Raw genomic sequence first — 21,400 nt, forward strand, 5'->3', positions numbered from 1 at the left:
CCTTATGGGCCCTTCGCGCCAAATTCGTGTGGCACTCACAGCCTACAATGCGCTGCGCCATCGCAGTGCATTGCTGGCTCATGATTGTCCAAGCATGCACTGTGACCCTGCATGCTTGGCCAATCACAGCGCTGGCAGCGAGGAGAGCATCCTGCCTGTGGCCAATTATAGCTCAGGGGGTTTAGTACAAGCCCCACACTATATAAGGCCGCCAGCGTGGCGACCTTGCATAGTGTGTTCCGGCATGCAGGGAGAGAAGGATAGGCAGGGACAGTGTGTTCTTTTCTCAGGCATCTGCAGGAGTTAAAGTGGGTGTTGTGTGCCTCCAGCACAGTATACACCTGTATCTACCCTTTATTGCTGGTGTTCTCTAATACAGGCATCTGCAGGAGTTAAAGTGGGTGTTGTGTGCCTCCAGCACAGTATACACCTGTATCTACCCTTTATTGCTGGTGTTCTCTAATACAGGCAGCTGCAGGAGTTAAAGTGGGTGCTGTGTGCCTCCAGCACAGTATACACCCGTAAATACCCTTTATTGCTGGTGTTCTCTAATACAGGCATCTGCAGGAGTTAGTGGGTGTTGTGTGCCTCCAGCACAGTATACACCTGTATCTACACTTTATTGCTGGTGTTCTCTAATACAGGCATCTGCAGCATTTACAGTGGGTGTTGTGTGCCTCCAGCACAATATAAACTACCTAATTGCTGGTTTTCCCATCTCCCTGCAATGCCATTACTATGTCTGGAAGGCCAACAAGGAGAGGCAGACAGTCACGAGCCAATAAAAGAGGGCAAGCATGCTCTGTGTCTAGAGACAACAGTGCTTGTCATGGACGCGGTGCATCATCATCAGCACGTGGCCATGGGACACGCTTGTCCTTATTTTTGGCAGCTCTGCAGGGGCAGGCCGAGAGGTGGTTGACGCCATGCCAGCTTAAGCCAGGAATGGTGGTTTACGACAATGGCACCAACCTCCTCTCTGCCCTCCGACAGGGACAACTGACCCATGTGCCCTGTGTGGCTCACGTCCTTAACCTGGTGGTGCAGCGGTTCTTGGGCAAGTACCCGGGCTTACAGGATGTCCTGAAGCAGGCCAGGAAAGTCTGTGTGCATTTCCGCCGATCATTTAATGCCTGTGCTCGGCTGGCTGAGCTCCAAAAGGAGTTGAACCTGCCCAAGAACCGCCTTATATGTAACATGCCCACCAGGTGGAATTCAACGTTGGCCATGCTGCAGCGGCTGCACACGCAGCAGAGGGACATCAATAAGTACCTGTGCGACTACGGCACCAGGACAGGGTCAGGGAGGCTTGTTTTTTTTTCACCACGCCAGTGGGGCATGATCAGGGATGCATGCACTGTCCTGTCACCATTTGAGGAGGCCACGAAGATGGTGAGCAGTGACAGTGCATGCATCAGTGACACTGTACCTCTTGTCCACCTCTTGGAGCATACGCTCCGTGGAATAATGGACAGGGCACTTTAAGCAGAACAGAGGCAGGAAGAGGAGGACTTCCTTTGCTCTCAAGGCCCCCTTTATCCAGACAGTCTTCCTGCTGTCCCACCCATCACACAGGAAGAGGAGGAGGAGGTGGCTTGTGTCAGCATGGAGGTGGAGCCTGGCACTCAGAATCAGCAGCAACAGTCTTTTAGGGATGATTTACAGTCCCAAGAAACATGTGGACTTGTACGTGGCTGGGAGGAGATGGCTGCGGATCATGTTGTCCTTAGTGACCCAGAGGACTCCGGACCGAATGCCTCAGCTAACCTACGTTGCATGGCCTCCCTGATCCTGCAAAGCCTGTGCCACCCATCACACAGGAAGAGGATGAGGAGGAGGAGGAGGATGATTGTGTCAGCATGGAGGTGGAGGCTGGCACTCAGCATCAGCAGCAGCAGCAGTTTTGTAGGGATGATTTACCGTCCCAAGAAACCCGTGGACTTGTACGTGGCTGGGAGGAGGTAGCTGCGGCTCATGTTGTCCTTAGTGACCCAGAGGACTCCGGACCGAATGCCTCAGCTAACCTACGTTGCATGGCCTCCCTGATCCTGCAAAGCCTATGGAAGGATCCTCGTATTCTTCGGATCAAGGAGAGGGATCATTACTGGCTGGCCACTCTCCTTGATCCATGGTACAAGGGTAAGGTTGCGGACCTTATCTTGCCGTCGCAGAGGGAGCGGAGGATGAGACATCTCTGGGAGGCCTTGCAGAAAGGTCTGTGCAACGTGTTCCCAGAGACTGGGAGGTTCCAAACTCCTGGTCCTGGACAACATGTTGCTGAGGCATCGGTCAGAGAGCGCGGTGGAGAAGGTGGCCACCTGACCGATGCATTTAGTCCGCAGCCCCAAGGTATGACAATTTTTTAGTCCGCAGCCCCAAGGTATGATCGGTTCCAGAAACCATCGCCAGCGTCTGATTTACCTGGTGCAGGAATACCTAGGGGCAAGGTCAGACTTGGACACCTTTCCCACTGAAAATTCTCTGGCTTACTGGGTCTTGAGGATGGATCACTGGCCAGAGCTTGCACAGTATGCAATTGAGCTACTGGCCTGTCCTGCATACCATCCAGCGTTCTTTCGGAACGCACCTTCAGTGCTGCTGGAGGCTTTGTAACCGATCACAGGGTGCGCCTGTTCACCGACTCGGTTGATCGACTGACCTTCATAAAGATGAACTAGTCTTGGATCACCACCAGCTACCAAGCACCTGAAGCTGATTTAACCGAATCATTTTTTTTTTTTAATTTCACATCCCTTCAAGACTGCCTATGCTGATGCTGAGTGACTGTCCTGTTATGTTGACTGACTATCCTCTTCCTCCTCAATGATCCTGCTGATAGCTTGGAAGAACATTTTTGGTTCTGGGTTATGCCACCAGCCCAATTTTTCAGCCCCTGTTTAACAGGGGAATGTAATACAATTGTGGATGCAATGCTTTGCAGCAGGGCTCATTCCTGCACTCCAACTAGAGTATATGGGAGAGGTTGCAGTGTCGTGGCACCAGCAAGCAGTGCCTAAGGCCCAATTTTTCAGCCCCTGGAAAATTAACAGGAGCATGTAATTACAATTCTTGATATAATATTTCATAGCAGGGCCCGTTCCTGCACCCACCGAGAGTAACTGTGAGGACTTATAGTGTTGTGGCACCACCCCCACAACCACCAAAGGCCCAATTTTTCTACCACTGTTCATCAATGGCATGTAATTACAATTTTTGATATAATCGTTCACAGCAGGGCACTCCAGCACCCACCAAGAGCCACTTTGAGGGCTTACAATGTTGTGGCAACACCAACACCTTAGGCCCCCATTTCTGCAGAGCATATAGGGCAGGCCCCTACTTTCAAACATCCAACTTACAAACATTTCCTACTTGCAAACGGAAGGAGACAACAGGAAGTGAGATGAAAAAAGACAGACGGCCAAAAAAATTATACAGGGGTGATAACCCTTCCCTATGTTTTCCTAAAAGCTTAAAAATAGATTTTTTGACTGGAGCTACACTTTAATAATGTACCAGTTCAAAATTACAAACAGATTCTACTTAACACAACAAACCTACACAGTCCCTGTCTTGTTTGCACCGCCTGTATACTGCTGTTCTGAGTATATAGGGCCTGGGGGCCCCACGTCTTTCCTTTTTTTTTAAATATGGGTACGGGGTTCCCCTTAATATCCGTACAAGACCACAAGGGGCTGGTAATGGGCAGGGAGGGCTACCCATGCCATTTTTCTCAATGATTTTCATCCATATTGCAGAAACCAGATATAACATTAAAACCGCAAGCAGTTTTAAATGACTTTTTTTCCGTTAAATGTCATTTTGTGCAGGGACTATTCTAAACACGGGAAACACGTGGCACTTCACAGGCATACTACAGACACCCCCCAGGCACGATATTTAAAGGAATATTTCCACTTTAATCGTCATTAAAATCAGTGCTCCCGCCAAAACGGCCATTTTTAAAAACATTTTAGGCATTGACCCATGTCCCCTGGGGCAGGAGCCAGGTCCCCAAACCCTTTTTAGGACAGTATCTTGCATATTAGCCATTAAAATTAGCACTTTTTATTTTGAATGTTTGAGTCCCATAGACTTCAATGGGGTTCTAAAGTTCGCACAAATTTCCGATCCGTTCGAAAGTTCTGGTGTGAACTGAACCAGGGGGTGTTTGGCTCATCCCTAATTATGACTTTGGTGAGAAGGTGAGAAGAAAAAAAATTTTTTTTATGAAGTTTATGTGTGTGTAAAAACAGCCGTCCCAATACTTTTGGTAATAGTGTCACATGATTCCTGGTTTTATCAGTTTGTGTATATATTATTTTTGGAAAAATGTGTTTATTTTAACTACTTGCCTTCCGGAGCATTTTTAGAATTTGTAAAAGTGATCGGGCAGCTTTAAGGCCACAAAAAAAAGCCAATTGCTGGCTGAAAAAAAACAATCCGGGATGACTCTGGTATGAGGACTGGCAACGTGGTCACATTTCACCAGGTGTCTTCTGGACCTCGTTGTCCTCCAGTTGCACCTTTTTTTCCCCTCATTGCTTTATAACTAAATGTCCCCCCATGTACTGCACAATTCACTTTATTACCACCAAATATGATAAACGTTTTTAATTGTCTCCTGGAGCGGTGCCACGCTGGATCTTGTAGTCCTACTGGTGCTATGACCTTATAATCCCAGTATTCATTGGGCGCTTATAATGATGTTATTCAGCTGATCTCCTCCAGGCCATTCTCACCTCGTTCCCATGAGAATCATCTCATACTTCAGTGCCCCGTCTTCTTCTCACACCGCCTGCCAAGATCTTCATTGTGGAGACACAGACGGTGAACAGCCATGGATTTCTAACACCTGTATACATCTGATGGTTCCATCAAAAGAACATATGTGGACCTTTTTTATACTCTTTTGTTGCTGGACTTTTCCCCCTTCATTATTTTGATATTATTTAATGAGACCAACACCAATGATGGGGCACTGGGACACTGACACCAATGATGAGGCACTATTCCTCCCACTGATACCAACGATGAGGCACTATTCCTCCCACTGACACCAATGATGGGACACTATTCCTCCCACTGACACCAATGATGGGACACTATTCCTCCCACTGACACCAATGATGGGACACTATTCCTCCCACTGATACCAATGATGAGGCACTATTCCTCCCACTGATACCAATGATGAGGCACTATTCCTCCCACTGATACCAATGATGAGGCACTATTCCTCCCACTGATACCAACGATGAGGCACTATTCCTCCCACTGACACCAATGATGGGACACTATTCCTCCCACTGATACCAATGATGGGGACTATTCCTCCCACTGATACCAATGATGAGGCACTATTCCTCCCACTGACACCAATGATGGGACACTATTCCTCCCACTGATACCAATGATGGGACACTATTCCTCCCACTGACACCAATGATGGGACACTATTCCCCCCACTGACACCAATGATGGGACACTATTCCTCCCACTGATACCAATGATGAGGCACTATTCCTCCCACTGACACCAATGATGGGGCACTATTCCTCCCACTGACACCAATGATGGGACACTATTCCTCCCACTGACACCAATGATGGGGCACTATTCCTCCCACTGACACCAATGATGGGACACTATTCTTCCCACTGACACCAATGATGGGGCACTATTCCTCCCACTGACACCAATGATGGGACACTATTCCTCCCACTGACACCAATGATGGGACACTATTCCTCCCACTGACACCAATGATGGGACACTATTCCTCCCACTGACACCAATGATGGGACACTATTCCTCCCACTGACAACAATTATGGGGCACTATTCCTCCCACTGATCCCAATGATGGGGCACTATTCCTCCCACTGACACCAATGATGGGACACTATTCCTCCCACTGACACCAATGATGGGACACTATTCCTCCCACTGATACCAATGATGGGGCACTATTCCTCCCACTGACACCAATGATGGGACACTATTCCTCCCACTGATACCAATGATGGGGCACTATTCCTCCCACTGACACCAATGATGGGACACTATTCCTCCCACTGACACCAATGATGGGACACTATTCCTCCCACTGATACCAATGATGGGGCACTATTCCTCCCACTGACACCAATGATGGGACACTATTCCTCCCACTGATACCAATGATGGGGCACTATTGATCTTTTATTAAAAAGAATCAAGCGACCAATTTTATACAAAAGTAAAAAACAAAGCCATATTATAAAACTATAACAGAAAACAAAGGAATACACATCAACGTCCAGAATATATACAATATATACATAGTCCATTAGCAAAACATGTTTAGAAAACTATTTACATAAAGCAGCAGAGAGGGCCTAAGAGGCACAACCCATCACCTATGTACACAGCCATTTATCAAAAATGAATGATACGTTATAAAATCTCGGGTGATAAGAGACAGACAGCCACACCCGGGAAAGAGACTCCTGGCAGTCAGGGAGGCTTGAAACCCCTCCACACCTTCACCCAAGCCCCCCGACTCCGCTTGTCTCTCTCCAGCCCCCCGACTCCGCTTGTCTCTCTCAAGCACCCGAATCTTCTCCACCTCATGCAGAATGTCATACACCACCACCTCAACAGGAAGGATTTTATGCCGAATGCTGACCTGACACCGTGCGTTCCAGGTGAAATAACGGACTACTAGGCTAACTAGAAAAAGTGTATCCAAACAAAAAACACCCCCAGTATTGAATGCTCCGTACACCCACTCAGCATAACCCAGCCTGGAGAGGAAAGGGACACCGAGGGCCCGCCCCACCTGTTTGTACACCTCTATGTTAAAGGGGCAATGAAGCAGAAAATGGTCCATAGTCTCCTCCTCACCTGCACACTCCTCCCGAGGACAACTACGATCCACCCCACTGCGGAATTTCAAATTGCCCCGAACATAGAGCCTCCCATGGAAGCACAGCCAGGCCAGATCCCTAAATTTAAGGGGTACTCTGTCCAAATTGATCAATCTTAACCCCACCCTCAAAACTGGGCCTGGGCAATCCCTTAAGGCCAGTGGGTCATGAAAGACTTCGCTCAAGACTCGACTCATAAGGACTTTCCTCGGAACTGATCTGAGATCTTCAGCCGACAATCGCCACTGCCGCAGTAACTTCAGGCACGGAGCAACATAGGCTGGTAGCTGACCACGATGACCCCTGAGATTCTTCACTTGGCCACCTTCTTCCCAAAGTCGTAGAAAAGGCCTAAACCAAGATCTAAATATGCCTACCCATCCAGGAGGTTCCACTGCAAGCATATTACCAATGTTACATTTGAGAAATAGCAGTGAAAAGAAAAGAACTGGGTTGACCATACCTAAGCCACCTTCCCTCCTGGATAGATAGGTGACATTCTTCTTGATGGGGTTCAGTCTGTTCCCCCACAGCATCTGGAAGAACACTCTACTGACCCTAGCATAGAGAGAAACTGGCAAGATGCAGACAAAGCTGACATACAAGAAGATCGGAATCAGGTAAGTCTTAATCAGATCAACCCTTTCCCTCAGAGATAACTTCCATCTCTTCCAGCTGACCACCTTAGTATTGGAAATTTCCAGTCTGCCTTCCCAGTTTTTGAGGCCATAATCGCCGGGTCCAAATTCAATGCCTAGAATCGTAATTCTTTCCTGGGGCACTGAAAAGGTGTCCGGGAGATCAAACCCCTCACCTTCCTTTCCTATCCAGAAAACTTCACTCTTTTCCTGATTGATCTTGGAGCCTGATGCTTCAGAATACCGTGATGTCAGAGAGACCACCTCCTCTGCTTCATCTGCCCCAGTGACAATCACTGACACATTGTCCGCATAGGCAACAACCCCAAGGCATGTCACCCGACGGCCCAGGAGATGGCTGAGAACCTCCAGCAGGAGATGCCCTGCTGGCCTCCATGGTTTCCCCAGAAAGGGACCAGGAGAGCTGGGAGAGATTTCACCACCACTCCCCTCTCACACCGATCACCTGGAGGAGCTGCAGAGAAACCTTCCACCTGACACACCTGTGCTCCAATGATGGGTGGGGCACTATTCCTCCCACTGACACCAATGATGGGGCACTATTCCTCCCACTGACACCAATGATGGGGCACTATTCCTCCCACTGACACCAATGATGAGGCACTATTCCTCCCACTGACACCAATGATGGGGCACTATTCCCCCAACTGACACTAATGATGGAGCACTATTCCTCCCACTGACACTAATGATGGGGCACTATTCCTCCCACTGACACCAATGATGGAGCACTATTCCTCTCACTGACAACATTGATGATGCTTTGTATCTCTCTATCTCCCGTCTGATCAATGTTTTTTAACAATGTTACTTTGTATCTCTCTATCTCCTGTCTGATCAATGTTTATAAACAATGTTACTAGCACATTATGACTTCCTTTGCAGATTAATAAGAAAGTATATTTGCTAAAATTATTTAAAATATGTGCTATATAATGTATTATGTTTAAATTGTTAACCCCTTCCAACCACTTGTACACATATAGACATACAGTATAATATATATATATATATATATATATATATATATATATATACTACCTATCAGAGAGCGTCCTTCTACAACAGCTTAGCAGAGTTTGCAGTCTGTTGTCTCACTTATCCCCGTGGTTTACTCCAAGTAGGGTGATCCATTAAAGCTCTTCGAAGTGGTATTGAAGTGGGTAAAAAGTGTTCCTTGGATTTTTTTGAGCAGTGTATATACAGTATATATATATATATATATATATATATATATATATATATATATATATATATATATATATATATCCAGGTATATTATAATAATAGTAGCATGTGTCTGGGACAGGGAACTTGAGTGAAAGATTGAACTGCATTAGAGAACTGAATAAAGGGTACATGAAGGTGAAGGTTCTATCCGGTCAGTGGTTTTGTGGCTGTGAAGTAGGTTGAGTTTCCTGTCTTGTAATGTAGAGTTTAGTTTGAGTTATCAGTCACATTGTATCAGAAATTTGTTCACCTACCTGGAGACGGCATGGAGCCCAGAATCCTCCTCCTGGGGGTGATCTCAGGTAGGTCCAAACAGCACCGTCCAGGCTATGGGGATAGAAAGTATTTTTTATTATTATTATTATTATAATAATATATGTTATTATCTTTTTTCTATTTTGCGCAAAGATGTCTTTAAAAACATGCCAATAACTTATTAGTAAAGGTTTCTTTTCACAACCTCTCCGTGTATCAAACCTAAAACCAAAAATGTAACATATTGCAGATCACATGTTTTTAGGCTTCTTTCCCCCTTGATTTATATCAAGCCATTAACAAACTTCCTGCTCACTCCCCTTTCTTTATCAGGGCAACGGAAGCAAAATAGAACTAAAGAACCCCACCCCTCTTCTATTCTTTATAACCTAGAGGGGTTCTGCAGTTATAGTTAGTGATGGACGAACTTCCGACGGGACGTTTCGCGAACCGCAACGTTCACAGCGGGCCCCATTGACTTCAATGGGAGGCGAACTTTGCAAACCTACAGGTCAAATTTGCAGCCACAAAATAATTAATAGCTGTGCAAACATAGTCCCACCACATGGCCAATGACATAACACATGTATGAGGTGAATCTGGTATCGACAACTACAAGCATTCTTTTTTTATATGTGAAATTCTGACAATTCAGGACTCTTGAGACAATGGAGGCGAGGGAAGGTCAGGGTAGGCAAAGAAGAGGGTGCAGGAGATGATCACCAGCAGCGTGACATACAGCAATGACACCTGCACCGTGATATACAGCACTAACACCAGCACCGTGATATACAGCACTAACACCAGCACCGTGATATACAGCACTGACATCAGCAGCGTGACATACAGCAATGACACCTGCGTCATGATAGAGTCATCTGACAGCAGCACCGTGATAGAGAGCACTGACATCAGCAGCGTGACATAAAGCACTAACACCAGCACCGTGATATACAGCACTGACAGCAGCACCGTGATAGAGAGTACTGACATCAGCACCGTGATATACAGCCCTGACACCTGCACTGTAAGCAGCCCCAGGAGGAAGTCAGCATAGCACAGGGATGGTGGGAGCCCCTCATAATGAGCATAGCACAGGGATGGTGGAAGCCCCTCATAATGAGCATAGCACAGGGATGGTGGGAGCACCTCATAATATGCACAGCAGAGGTACAGCCCCAGGAGGAAGTCAGCACAGCACAGGGATGGTGGGAGCCCCTCATAATAAGCAGCCCCAGGAGGATGTCAGCATAGCACAGGGATGGTGGGAGCCCCTCATAATAAGCAGCCCCAGGAGGATGTCAGCATAGCACAGGGATGGTGGGAGCCCCTCATAATAAGCAGCCCCAGGAGGAAGTCAGCACAGCACAGGGATGGTGGGAGCCCCTCATAATAAGCAGCCCCAGGAGTAGGGTTGCCACCTTTTCTTCAAGCCAAACCCGAACATTTTCGCGGCGTACAGCAATTTTTTTTGCAGTACACGTTATAGGATTGTAAAATACCTGCCGTTACCCAAAAAGAGTAGTAATAAGGTGTACTACGGTTAACAGTGGCTGTGGCCAAATTGCATTAACAGTGGGGGGGGGGGGGGGGACCTGAAGGGGCATGGTTAAATAAAACAAAAGCATTGGTGTATCCATAAAATATGATTTTATTAATAAAAGAACTGTCAGTGAAAATAGCTTACCTTAAAAGTGGACACTGTCGGCTAGTAGAACAGTGGATGGAGTCAGTAGGGCAGTGGACAGTGTCAGTAGGGCAGATGATGGTGTCAGTAGAGCAGTGGATGGTGTCAGTAGAGCAGTGGACGGTGTCAGTAGATCAGTGGACGGTGTCAGTAGATCAGTGGACGGTGTCAGTAGAGCCGTGGACGGTGTCAGTAGAGCCGTGGACGGTGTCAGTAGAGCAGTGGGCGGTGTCAGTAGAGCAGTGGGCGGTGTCAGTAGAGCAGTGGGCGGTGTCAGTAGAGCAGTGGGCGGTGTCAGTAGAGCAGTGGGCGGTGTCAGTAGAGCAGTGGGCGGTGTCAGTAGAGCAGTGGGCGGTGTCAGTAGAGCAGTGGGCGGTGTCAGTAGAGCCGTGGACGGTGTCAGTAGGGCAGATGATGGTGTCAGTAGGGCAGATGATGGTGTCAGTAGAGCAGTGGGTGGTGTCAGTAGAGCAGTGGACGGTGTCAGTAGATCAGTGGACGGTGTCAGTAGAGCCGTGGACGGTGTCAGTAGAGCCGTGGACGGTGTCAGTAGAGCCGTGGACGGTGTCAGTAGAGCAGTGGGCGGTGTCAGTAGAGCAGTGGGCGGTGTCAGTAGAGCAGTGGGCGGTGTCAGTAGAGCAGTGGGCGGTGTCAGTAGAGCAGTGGGCGGTGTCAGTAGAGCAGTGGGCGGTGTCAGTAGAGCCGTGGACGGTGTCAGTAGGGCAGATGATGGTGTCAGTAGGGCAGATGATGGTGTCAGTAGAGCAGTGGGTGGTGTCAGTAGAGCAGTGGACGGTGTCAGTAGAGCCGTGGACGGTGTCAGTAGAGCCGTGGACGGTGTCAGTAGAGCCGTGGACGGTGTCAGTAGAGCAGTGGGCGGTGTCAGTAGAGCAGTGGGCGGTGTCAGTAGAGCAGTGGGCGGTGTCAGTAGAGCAGTGGGCGGTGTCAGTAGAGCAGTGGGCGGTGTCAGTAGATCAGTGGAAGGTGTCAGTAGAGCCGTGGACGGTGTCAGTAGGGCAGATGATGGTGTCAGTAGGGCAGATGATGGTGTCAGTAGAGCAGTGGGTGGTGTCAGTAGAGCAGTGGACAGTGTCAGTAGATCAGTGGACGGTGTCAGTAGATCAGTGGACGGTGTCAGTAGATCAGTGGGCGGTGTCAGTAGATCAGTGGGCGGTGTCAGTAGATCAGTGGAAGGTGTCAGTAGGGCAGATGATGGTGTCAGTAGGGCAGATGATGGTGTCAGTAGGGCAGATGATGGTGTCAGTAGAGCAGTGGGTGGTGTCAGTAGATCAGTGGACGGTGTCAGTAGATCAGTGGGCGGTGTCAGTAGATCAGTGGGCGGTGTCAGTAGATCAGTGGGCGGTGTCAGTAGATCAGTGGGCGGTGTCAGTAGAGCAGTGGACGGTGTCAGTAGAGCAGTGGACGGTGTCAGTAGAGCAGTGGACGGTGTCAGTAGAGCAGTGGACGGTGTCAGTAGAGCAGTGGACGGTGTCAGTAGAGCAGTCTATGGTGTCAGTAGGGCAGTATATGGTGTCGTTAGAGCAGATGATGGTGTCGGTAGAGCAGATGATGGTGTCAGTAGAGCAGATGATGGTGTCGGTAGGGCAGTGGATGATGTCAGTAGGGTAGTATATGGTGTCAGTAGGGCAGTATATGGTGTCAGTTGAGACGTGGACGGTGTCAGTAGAGCAAATGTTGGTGTCCAGTAGAGCAGTGGATGGTGTCAGTAGGGTAGTATATGGTGTCAGTAGAGAAGTGGACGGTGTCAGTGGAGCAGTAAACGTTGTCAGTAGAGCAGATCATGGAGTCAGTAGAGCAGTGGATGGTGTCAGTAGAGCAGTGGATGGTGTCAGTAGAGCAGTGGATGGTGTCAGTAGAGCAGTGGATGGTGTCAGTAGAGCAATGGACAGTGTCAGTAGGGCAGTGAATGGAGTCAGTGGAGCAGTGGACGGTGTCAGTAGGGCAGTATATGGAGTCAGTAGAGAAGTGGACGGTGTCAGCAGGGCAGTGGACGTTGTAGATAGGGCAGTGAATGGTGTCAGTAGGGCAGTGGATGGTGTCAGTAGGGCAGTATATGGTGTCAGTAGGGCAGTATATGGTGTCAGTAAAGAGAACGGTGTCAGTAGAGCAGATGATGGTGTCGGTAGGGCAGATGATGGTGTCGGTAGGGCAGATGATGGTGTCGGTAGGGCAGATGATGGTGTCGGTAGGGCAGATGATGGTGTCGGTAGGGCAGATGATGGTGTCGGTAGAGCAGTGGATGGTGTCAGTAGGGCAGATGATGGTGTCAGTAGAGCAGTGGATGGTGTCAGTAGGGCAGATAATGGTGTCAGTAGGGCAGTGGACAGTGTCAGTAGGGCAGTATATGGTGTCAGTAGAGCAGATGATGGTGTCAGTAGAGCATTGGACAGTGTCAGTAGGGCAGATGATGGTGTCAGTAGAGCAGTGGATGGGGTCAGTAAATCAGTGGATGGTGTCAGTAAAGCAGATGATGGTGTCAGTAAAGCAGATGATGGTGTCAGTAGAGCAGTGGATGGTGTCAGTAGAGCAGTGGATGGTGTCAGTAGGGCAGTGGATGGTGTCAGTAGGGCAGTGGATGGTGTCAGTAGGGCAGTGGATGGTGTCAGTAGAGCAGTGGATGGTGTCAGTAGGGCAGTATATGGTGTCAGTAGAGAAGTGGACGGTGTCAGTAGAGCAGATGATGGTGTCAGTAGAGCAGATGATGGTGTCAGTAGGACAGTGGACGGTGTCAGTAGGGCAGTGGTGGGTGTCAGTAGAGCAGTGGATGGTGTCAGTAGGGCAGTGGATGGTGTCAGTAGGAAGTGGACGGTGTCAGTAGAGCAGTGGACGGTGTCAGTAGGGCAGTGGACGGTGTCAGTAGAGCAGTGGATGGTGTCGGTAGGGCAGTGGATGGTGTCAGTAGAGCAGTGGATGGTGTCGGTAGAGCAGTGGACGGTGTCGGTAGGGCAGAGGACGGTGTCGGTAGGGCAGAGGACGGTGTCGGTAGGGCAGAGGACGGTGTCGGTAGGGCAGAGGACGGTGTCGGTAGGGCAGAGGACGGTGTCGGTAGGGCAGAGGATGGTGTCGGTAGGGCAGAGGACGGTGTCGGTAGGGCAGTGGATGGTGTCACCCAGTGAGAACTGTACATATGGATGGTGTATTGGGAGGGGGGGTGTATTTATAGTGTATGGTGGGGGAGGGGGGTGTATATATAGTGTATGGTGCGGGAGGGGGGTGTATGGTGCGGGGAGAGGGGTTGTATAGTGTATGGTGGGGGGAGGGGGGTGTATGGTGGGGGGGGGTGTATAGTGTATGGTGGGGGGTGTATATATAGTGTATGGTGGGGGAGGGGGGTGTATGGTGGGGGGAGAGGGGTTGTATAGTGTATGGTGGGGGGGAGGGGGGTGTATAGTGTATGGTGGGGGGTGTATATATAGTGTATGGGGGTGTATATATAGTGTATGGGGGTGTATATATAGTGTATGGTGGGGGAGGGGGGTGTATGGTGGGGGGGGGGGTGTATAGTGTATGGTGGGGTGTGTATATATAGTGTATGGGGGTGTATATATAGTGTATGGTGGGGGAGGGGGGTGTATGGTGGGGGGAGAGGGGTTGTATAGTGTATGGTGGGGGGAGGGGGGTGTATAGTGTATGGTGGGGGGTGTATATATAGTGTATGGGGGTGTATATATAGTGTATGGTGGGGGAGGGGGGTGTATGGTGGGGGGAGAGGGGTTGTATAGTGTATGGTGGGGGGGAGGGGGGTGTATAGTGTATGGTGGGGGGTGTATATATAGTGTATGGGGGTGTATATATGGTGTATGGTGGGGGAGGGGGGTGTATGGTGGGGGGGGGTGTATAGTGTATGGTGGGGGGTGTATATATAGTGTATGGGGGTGTATATATAGTGTATGGTGGGGGAGGGGGGTGTATGGTGGGGGGAGAGGGGTTGTATAGTGTATGGTGGGGGGGGGGGTGTATGGTGGGGGGACAGGGGTTGTATAGTGTATGGTGGGGGGGAGGGGGGTGTATAGTGTATGGTGGGGGGTGTATATATAGTGTATGGGGGTGTATATATGGTGTATGGTGGGGGGAGAGGGGTTGTATAGTGTATGGTGTATGGTGGGGGGAGGGGGGTGTATAGTGTATGGTGGGGGGTGTATATATAGTGTATGGGGGTGTATATATAGTGTATGGTGGGGGAGGGGGGTGTATGGTGGGGGGAGAGGGGTTGTATAGTGTATGGTGGGGGGTGTATATATAGTGTATGGGGGTGTATGTATAGTGTATGCTGGGGGAGGGGGGTGTATGGTGGGGGGACAGGCGGTTGTATAGTGTATGGTGGGGGGGAGGGGGGTGTATAGTGTATGGTGGGGGGGAGGGGGGTGTATAGTGTATGGTGTGGGGTGTATATATGGTGTATGGTGGGGGGAGAGGGGTTGTATAGTGTATGGTGGGGGGGAGGGGGGTGTATAGTGTATGGTGGGGGGTGTATATATAGTGTATGGGGGTGTATATATGGTGTATGGTGGGGGGAGAGGGGTTGTATAGTGTATGGTGGGGGGAGGGGGGTGTATAGTGTATGGTGGGGGGTGTATATAGTGTATGGGGGTGTATATATGGTGTATGGTGGGGGAGGGGGGTGTATGGTGGGGGGGTGTATATATAGTGTATGGGGGTGTATATATAGTGTATGGTGGGGGAGGGGGGTGTATGGTGGGGGGAGAGGGGTTGTATAGTGTATGGTGGGGGGGGGGTGTATGGTGGGGGGTGTATATATAGTGTATGGGGGTGTATGTATAGTGTATGCTGGGGGAGGGGGGTGTATGGTGGGGGGACAGGGGTTGTATAGTGTATGGTGGGGGGGAGGGGGGTGTATAGTGTATGGTGGGGGGTGTATATATAGTGTATGGGGGTGTATATATGGTGTATGGTGGGGGGAGAGGGGTTGTATAGTGTATGGTGTATGGTGGGGGGGAGGGGGGTGTATAGTGTATGGTGGGGGGTGTATATATAGTGTATGGGGGTGTATATATAGTGTATGGTGGGGGAGGGGGGTGTATGGTGGGGGGAGAGGGGTTGTATAGTGTATGGTGGGGGGTGTATATATAGTGTATGGGGGTGTATGTATAGTGTATGCTGGGGGAGGGGGGTGTATGGTGGGGGGACAGGGGTTGTATAGTGTATGGTGGGGGGGAGGGGGGTGTATAGTGTATGGTGGGGGGAGGGGGGTGTATAGTGTATGGTGGGGGGTGTATATATGGTGTATGGTGGGGGGAGAGGGGTTGTATAGTGTATGGTGGGGGGGAGGGGGGTGTATAGTGTATGGTGGGGGGTGTATATATAGTGTATGGGGGTGTATATATGGTGTATGGTGGGGGGAGAGGGGTTGTATAGTGTATGGTGGGGGGAGGGGGGTGTATGGTGGGGGGAGGGGGGTGTATAGTGTATGGTGGGGGGTGTATATATAGTGTATGGGGGTGTATATATGGTGTATGGTGGGGGAGGGGGTGTATGGTGGGGGGGGGTGTATATATAGTGTATGGGGGTGTATATATAGTGTATGGTGGGGGAGGGGGGTGTATGGTGGGGGGAGAGGGGTTGTATAGTGTATGCTGGGGGAGGGGGGTGTGGTGGGGGGTGTATATATAGTGTATGGGGGTGTATGTATAGTGTATGCTGGGGGAGGGGGGTGTATGGTGGGGGGACAGGGGTTGTATAGTGTATGGTGGGGGGGGAGGGGGGTGTATAGTGTATGGTGGGGGGTGTATATATAGTGTATGGGGGTGTATATATGGTGTATGGTGGGGGAGGGGGTGTATGGTGGGGGGGGGAGTTATATATAGTGTATGGGGGTGTATATATAGTGTATGGTGGGGGAGGGGGGGTGTATGGTGGGGGGAGAGGGGTTTGTATAGTGTATGGTGGGGGGAGGGGGGTGTATGGTGGGGGGTGTATATATAGTGTATGGGGGTGTATGTATAGTGTATGCTGGGGAGGGGGGGTGTATGGTGGGGGGCCAGGGGTTGTATAGTGTATGGTGGGGGGGAGGGGGGTGTATAGTGTATGGTGGGGGGTGTATATATAGTGTATGGGGGTGTATGTATAGTGTATGCTGGGGGAGGGGGGTGTATGGTGGGGGGACAGGGGTTGTATAGTGTATGGTGGGGGGGAGGGGGGTGTATAGTGTATGGTGGGGGGTGTATATATAGTGTATGGGGGTGTATATATGGTGTATGGTGGGGGAGAGGGGTTGTATAGTGTATGGTGGGGGGTGTATATATAGTGTATGGGGGTGTATATATGGTGTATGGTGGGGGAGAGGGGTTGTATAGTGTATGGTGGGGGGAGCAGAGGTGAGAGTACTTTGTAATCCTGACATGGAAAAAACTTACCTTACAAGCTGGGCTGCAGTCCCAGCGCGATCTCTGCATACATTCCAGAGCAGCAGGGAATGGGGTGGCTCCGCCCACCTCCTTGTCCCTTCTGCAGCCAGCCAGAGGATTGGAGGGGAGCACCATGGAGGCTCCGCCCACCTCCTTGTCCCTTCTGCAGCCAGCCAGAGGATTGGAGGGGAGCACCATGGAGGCTCCGCCCACCTCCTTGTCCCTTCTGCAGCCGGCCAGAAGATTCGTGGAGAGCACCATGGAGGCTCCACCTCTGCCTCCTGACTCCTGTCCCGCACTCAGAGAGCTGAGCACTGGCATAAATCAAGCAGTGCTGCGCCCGAGCGGACCCGAAATCGAGGAGGCACGGCCGCCACTGCACTAATGACACTGGCAGATCTGAAATGAATAATGTGCCCGGGTCTCAGGTGGTCAGAGACCCGGGCACATGTTTCAAAACCCGTACTGTCCGGGTGAATCCCGGACAGGTGGCAACCCTACCCAGGAGGAAGTCAGCACAGCACAGGGATGGTGGGAGCCCCTCATAATGAGCATAGCACAGGGATGGTGGGATCCCCTCATAATGAGCATAGCACAGGGATGGTGGCAGCCCCTCATAATATGCACAGCAGAGGTACAGCCCCAGGAGGAAGTCAGCACAGCACAGGGATGGTGGGAGCCCCTCTTAATAAGCAGCCCCAGGAGGAAGTCAGCACAGCACAGGGATGGTGGGAGCCCCTCATAATAAGCAGCCCCAGGAGGAAGTCAAGTATGTGCAAGTACTTTATACGTGTATTACACAACTATATACTGCACACCAAATAGTACACCTATACCAGTCCTTAAGGAGCAGAAGGGCAGCAGTCAGCAGTAGTGCACCTCAACCCTATATATTGTGAACCTATACCAGTCCTTACAGAATAGCAGACTGTACCTCACTCAACCCTATGTACTGTAGTACCCTATACCTTACCAGTCCTTATAAGGACCTTTGTGGAACTAGTAGGTTGTGACTGATTAGCAGACTGTACCTCAGTCCCTATACTGATGAAGGACTGCTGCAGTATAGGGCAGCGGTCAGCAGTAGTGCACCTCAACCCTATGTATTGTGGACCTATACCAGTCCTTATAGAATAGCAAACTGTACCTCACTCAAGCCTATGTACTGTAGCACCCTACACCAGGTTACCAGTCCTTATAAGGAGCTTTGTGGAACAAGTAGGTTGTGAATGATTAGCAGACTGCAGCAGAAGGGCAGCAGTCAAGTATAATATTCTTTCTATATTTGGAAGAAAGAATATTATACGTGTACAAGCCTATTACCGTACCACTGATACCAGTCCTGAAAAGAACCTTGGTGGACCTAATATAGTAACAGCTACTGATTAAACTGACCCTCACTGCCTCACACACTGCTTCCTGCCTGTCCCTATATAAACTGACAAAACAGAGGCTGCTGGAACAATAACTGGGATAGCACTTTTGTGGACCTGATAGTAACAGCTAATGATGATGATGATGATGATGATGACGACTAAACTGACTGTCCCTGCAGCACACCCCGTCCTGTCCCTTTCTCTAAACTGACAAAAGACACTCAGGCTGCTGCAACAATCACTAGTACAGCACTGCCTCAAACCTATATCCTGAACTACACCTAACACCTATACCAGTCCTGAAAAGAACTTTTGTGTACCAAATAGCTAGCGATTTGGGTCACTGTAATCTCTCCCTGCTCCACACAGCAACCTCTCCCTATAGTGACAGAAGAAAGAATGTAAAATGGCCGTCGGATCGGGTGTATTTATAAGTTAGGGGGAATGTCCAAGTGTCCATGTGCTGTAATGTCTCAATTGGCTGTCCTGTACCCCATGATGGATGTGTCATCATAGGTCAAAGTTCTTTTACACAGAAAACACGGAAGTCCGCCGGGCGAACGGCAGCAATAGTCCGCCGATCGGGTGGGACCGCGAACAGCCGAAATTCGCCGCGAAACGACCACCGGGCGAACCGTTCGGCCATCACTAGTGCCTGGTACAAGATGGTACTTTATTTGGCTAATTTGTGTTTCCTGTACAATCTTATGCTACCATATATAGTTAGGCTTAATCATCCTACAACTTACTGTAGAGTTAGTTAAAGCAAACGATATAGCAAGTTAATACAACAACGTGCTCAGAAGTCATTTTAAAAATCAGGCTCGGGGTTATTGTTTTTATAATAACTTTTCTAATAGTCACACAATAAACATTTAAAACTTTTCTAACAGTCTCCTCCTCCTTGGCAGCTTCTCTGTGTGTATCTCCCTCCTTGGCGGCTTCCCTCTGCATCTCCATCTCCTTGGAGGCTTCCCCTGCTTCCTCTCCTCCTTGGAGGATTCCCTCTGCATCTCCTCCTCCTTGGAGGCTTCCCCTGCTTCTCCTTCTCCTTGGAGGCTTCCCCTGCTTCTCCTTCTCCTTGGAGGCTTCCCCTGCTTCTCCTCCTCCTTGGAGGCTTCCCCTGCTTCTCCTCCTCCTTGGAGGCTTCCCCTGCTTCTCCTCCTCCTTGGAGGCTTCCCCTTGCATTTCATCCTCCTTGGAGGCTTCTCCCTATATCTTCTCCTCCTTGGAGGCTTCCCCTTGCATTTCCTCCTCCTTGGAGGCTTCCCCCTATATCTTCTCCTCCTTGGAGGCTTCCCCCTGCATCTCCTCCTCCTTGGAGACTTCCCCCTGCATCTCCTTCTCCTTGGAGGCTTCCCCCTGCATCTCCTCCTCCTTGGAGGCTTCCCCCTGCATCTTCTCCTCCTTGGAGGCTTCCCCCTGCATCTCCTCCTCCTTGGAGGCTTCCCCCTACATCTTCTCCTCCTTGGAGGCTTCCCCCTGCATCTTCTCCTCCTTGGAGGCTTCCCCTGCATCTCCTCCTCCTTGGAGGCTTCCCCCTGCATCTTCTCCTCCTTGGAGGCTTCCCCTGCTTCTCCTCCTCCTTGGAGGCTTTCCCCTGCATCTCCTCCTCCTTGGAGGCTTCCCCCTGCATCTTCTCCTCCTTGGAGGCTTCCCCAGCTTCTCCTCCTCCTTGGAGGCTTCCCCCTGCATCTCCTCCTCCTTGGAGGCTTCAACCTGCATCTTTTCCTCCTTGGAGGCTTCCCCCTGCATCTCCTCCTCCTTGGAGGCTTCCCCCTGCGTCTCCTCCTCCTTGGAGGCTTCCCCCTGCATCTTCTCCTCCTTGGAGGCTTCCCCCTGCATCTCCTCCTCCTTGGAGGCTTCCCCTTGCATCTCCTCCTCCTTGGAGGCTTCCCCCTGCATCTCCTCCTCCTTGGAGGCTTCCCCCTGCATCTCCTCCTCCTTGGAGGCTTCCCCCTGCATCTCCTCCTCCTTGGAGGCTTCCCCCTGTATCTTCTCCTCCTTGGAGGCTTCCCCCTGCGTGTCCTCCTCATTGGCAGCTTCTCTGTGTGTCTCCTCCTCCTTGGAGGCTTCCCCTTGCATCTTCTCCTCCTTGGAGGCTTCCCCCTGCATCTCCTCCTCCTTGGAGGCTTCCCCCTGCATCTCCTCCTCCTTGGAAGCTTCCCCTGCGTCTCCTCTTCTTTAGCGGTAATATCTTTTTCCCCTCATGGTGTGACTTTAAAGGCACAGATTGTGAAACAATAATTCATTTTTTTTTCTTTAAGTTTAATAGTATTAAAAAGTAATAATCACATATAAAAATATGTATAAAAACATGAAATGTAGTAAAACTTATAATATGCCTATGGAGCAATGTATGGTGGCCAGAGAGCATAGCAAATATGGCCAGATAGGTGCCCAGGGATAGAGTATGAAGAGCCTAAAGAGAAAGCAACCAAGGAAAATCTGATCAGTATGGATAAATCGCAGAACCACAGACATGCATATTGGGACCCATTGGCGTCACTTTAAGTTTGATGTATTTCCTACACTGTATACTGAAAATAGGGTTGCCTTTCAATCGATTTGTAGTTCAATGTGTTTACTCTTCTTCCCCTAAGATATATTATGGGGAGCCTGTAGACCAGGGATATGCAATTAGCGGACCTCCAGCTGTTGCAAAACTGCAAGACCCATCATGCCTCTGCCTCTGGGTTTCATGCTTGTGGCTGTCAGTCTTGCTATGCCTCATGGGACTTGTAGTTCTGCAACAGCTGGAGGTCCGCTAATTGCATATCTCTGCTGTAGACCCTTGGATTTTGCAGCACAGAATCCCTGCATGGAACACCACACTCCCTGTGAGACTCAAAACCCAATTCCAGCTTGCCAGGCACCTCCAGCAGAAGTTCCTACCT

The 21,400-nt window shown here is 50.0% G+C and overlaps 1 protein-coding gene across 1 annotated transcript in view; it reads left to right on the forward strand.

The window, feature by feature from the left end:
* Positions 1 to 9,042: 9,042 nt before the first annotated feature.
* LOC143981577 (uncharacterized) overlaps positions 9,043 to 21,400 on the forward strand; it is a 48,346-nt gene continuing 35,988 nt past the window's right edge. Inside the window, exon 1 of the mRNA XM_077479544.1 lies at positions 9,043 to 9,101. Coding sequence (XP_077335670.1) covers positions 9,065 to 9,101 — 37 coding nt within the window. The 5' untranslated portion in view covers positions 9,043 to 9,064. The remainder of the gene's footprint in view (positions 9,102 to 21,400) is intronic.

This window comes from Lithobates pipiens, unplaced genomic scaffold (assembly GCF_037356315.1).
Source record: "Lithobates pipiens isolate NorthernLeopardFrog02 unplaced genomic scaffold, aLitPip1_a1.2 Scaffold_16, whole genome shotgun sequence".
Lineage (NCBI taxonomy): Eukaryota > Metazoa > Chordata > Amphibia > Anura > Ranidae > Lithobates > Lithobates pipiens.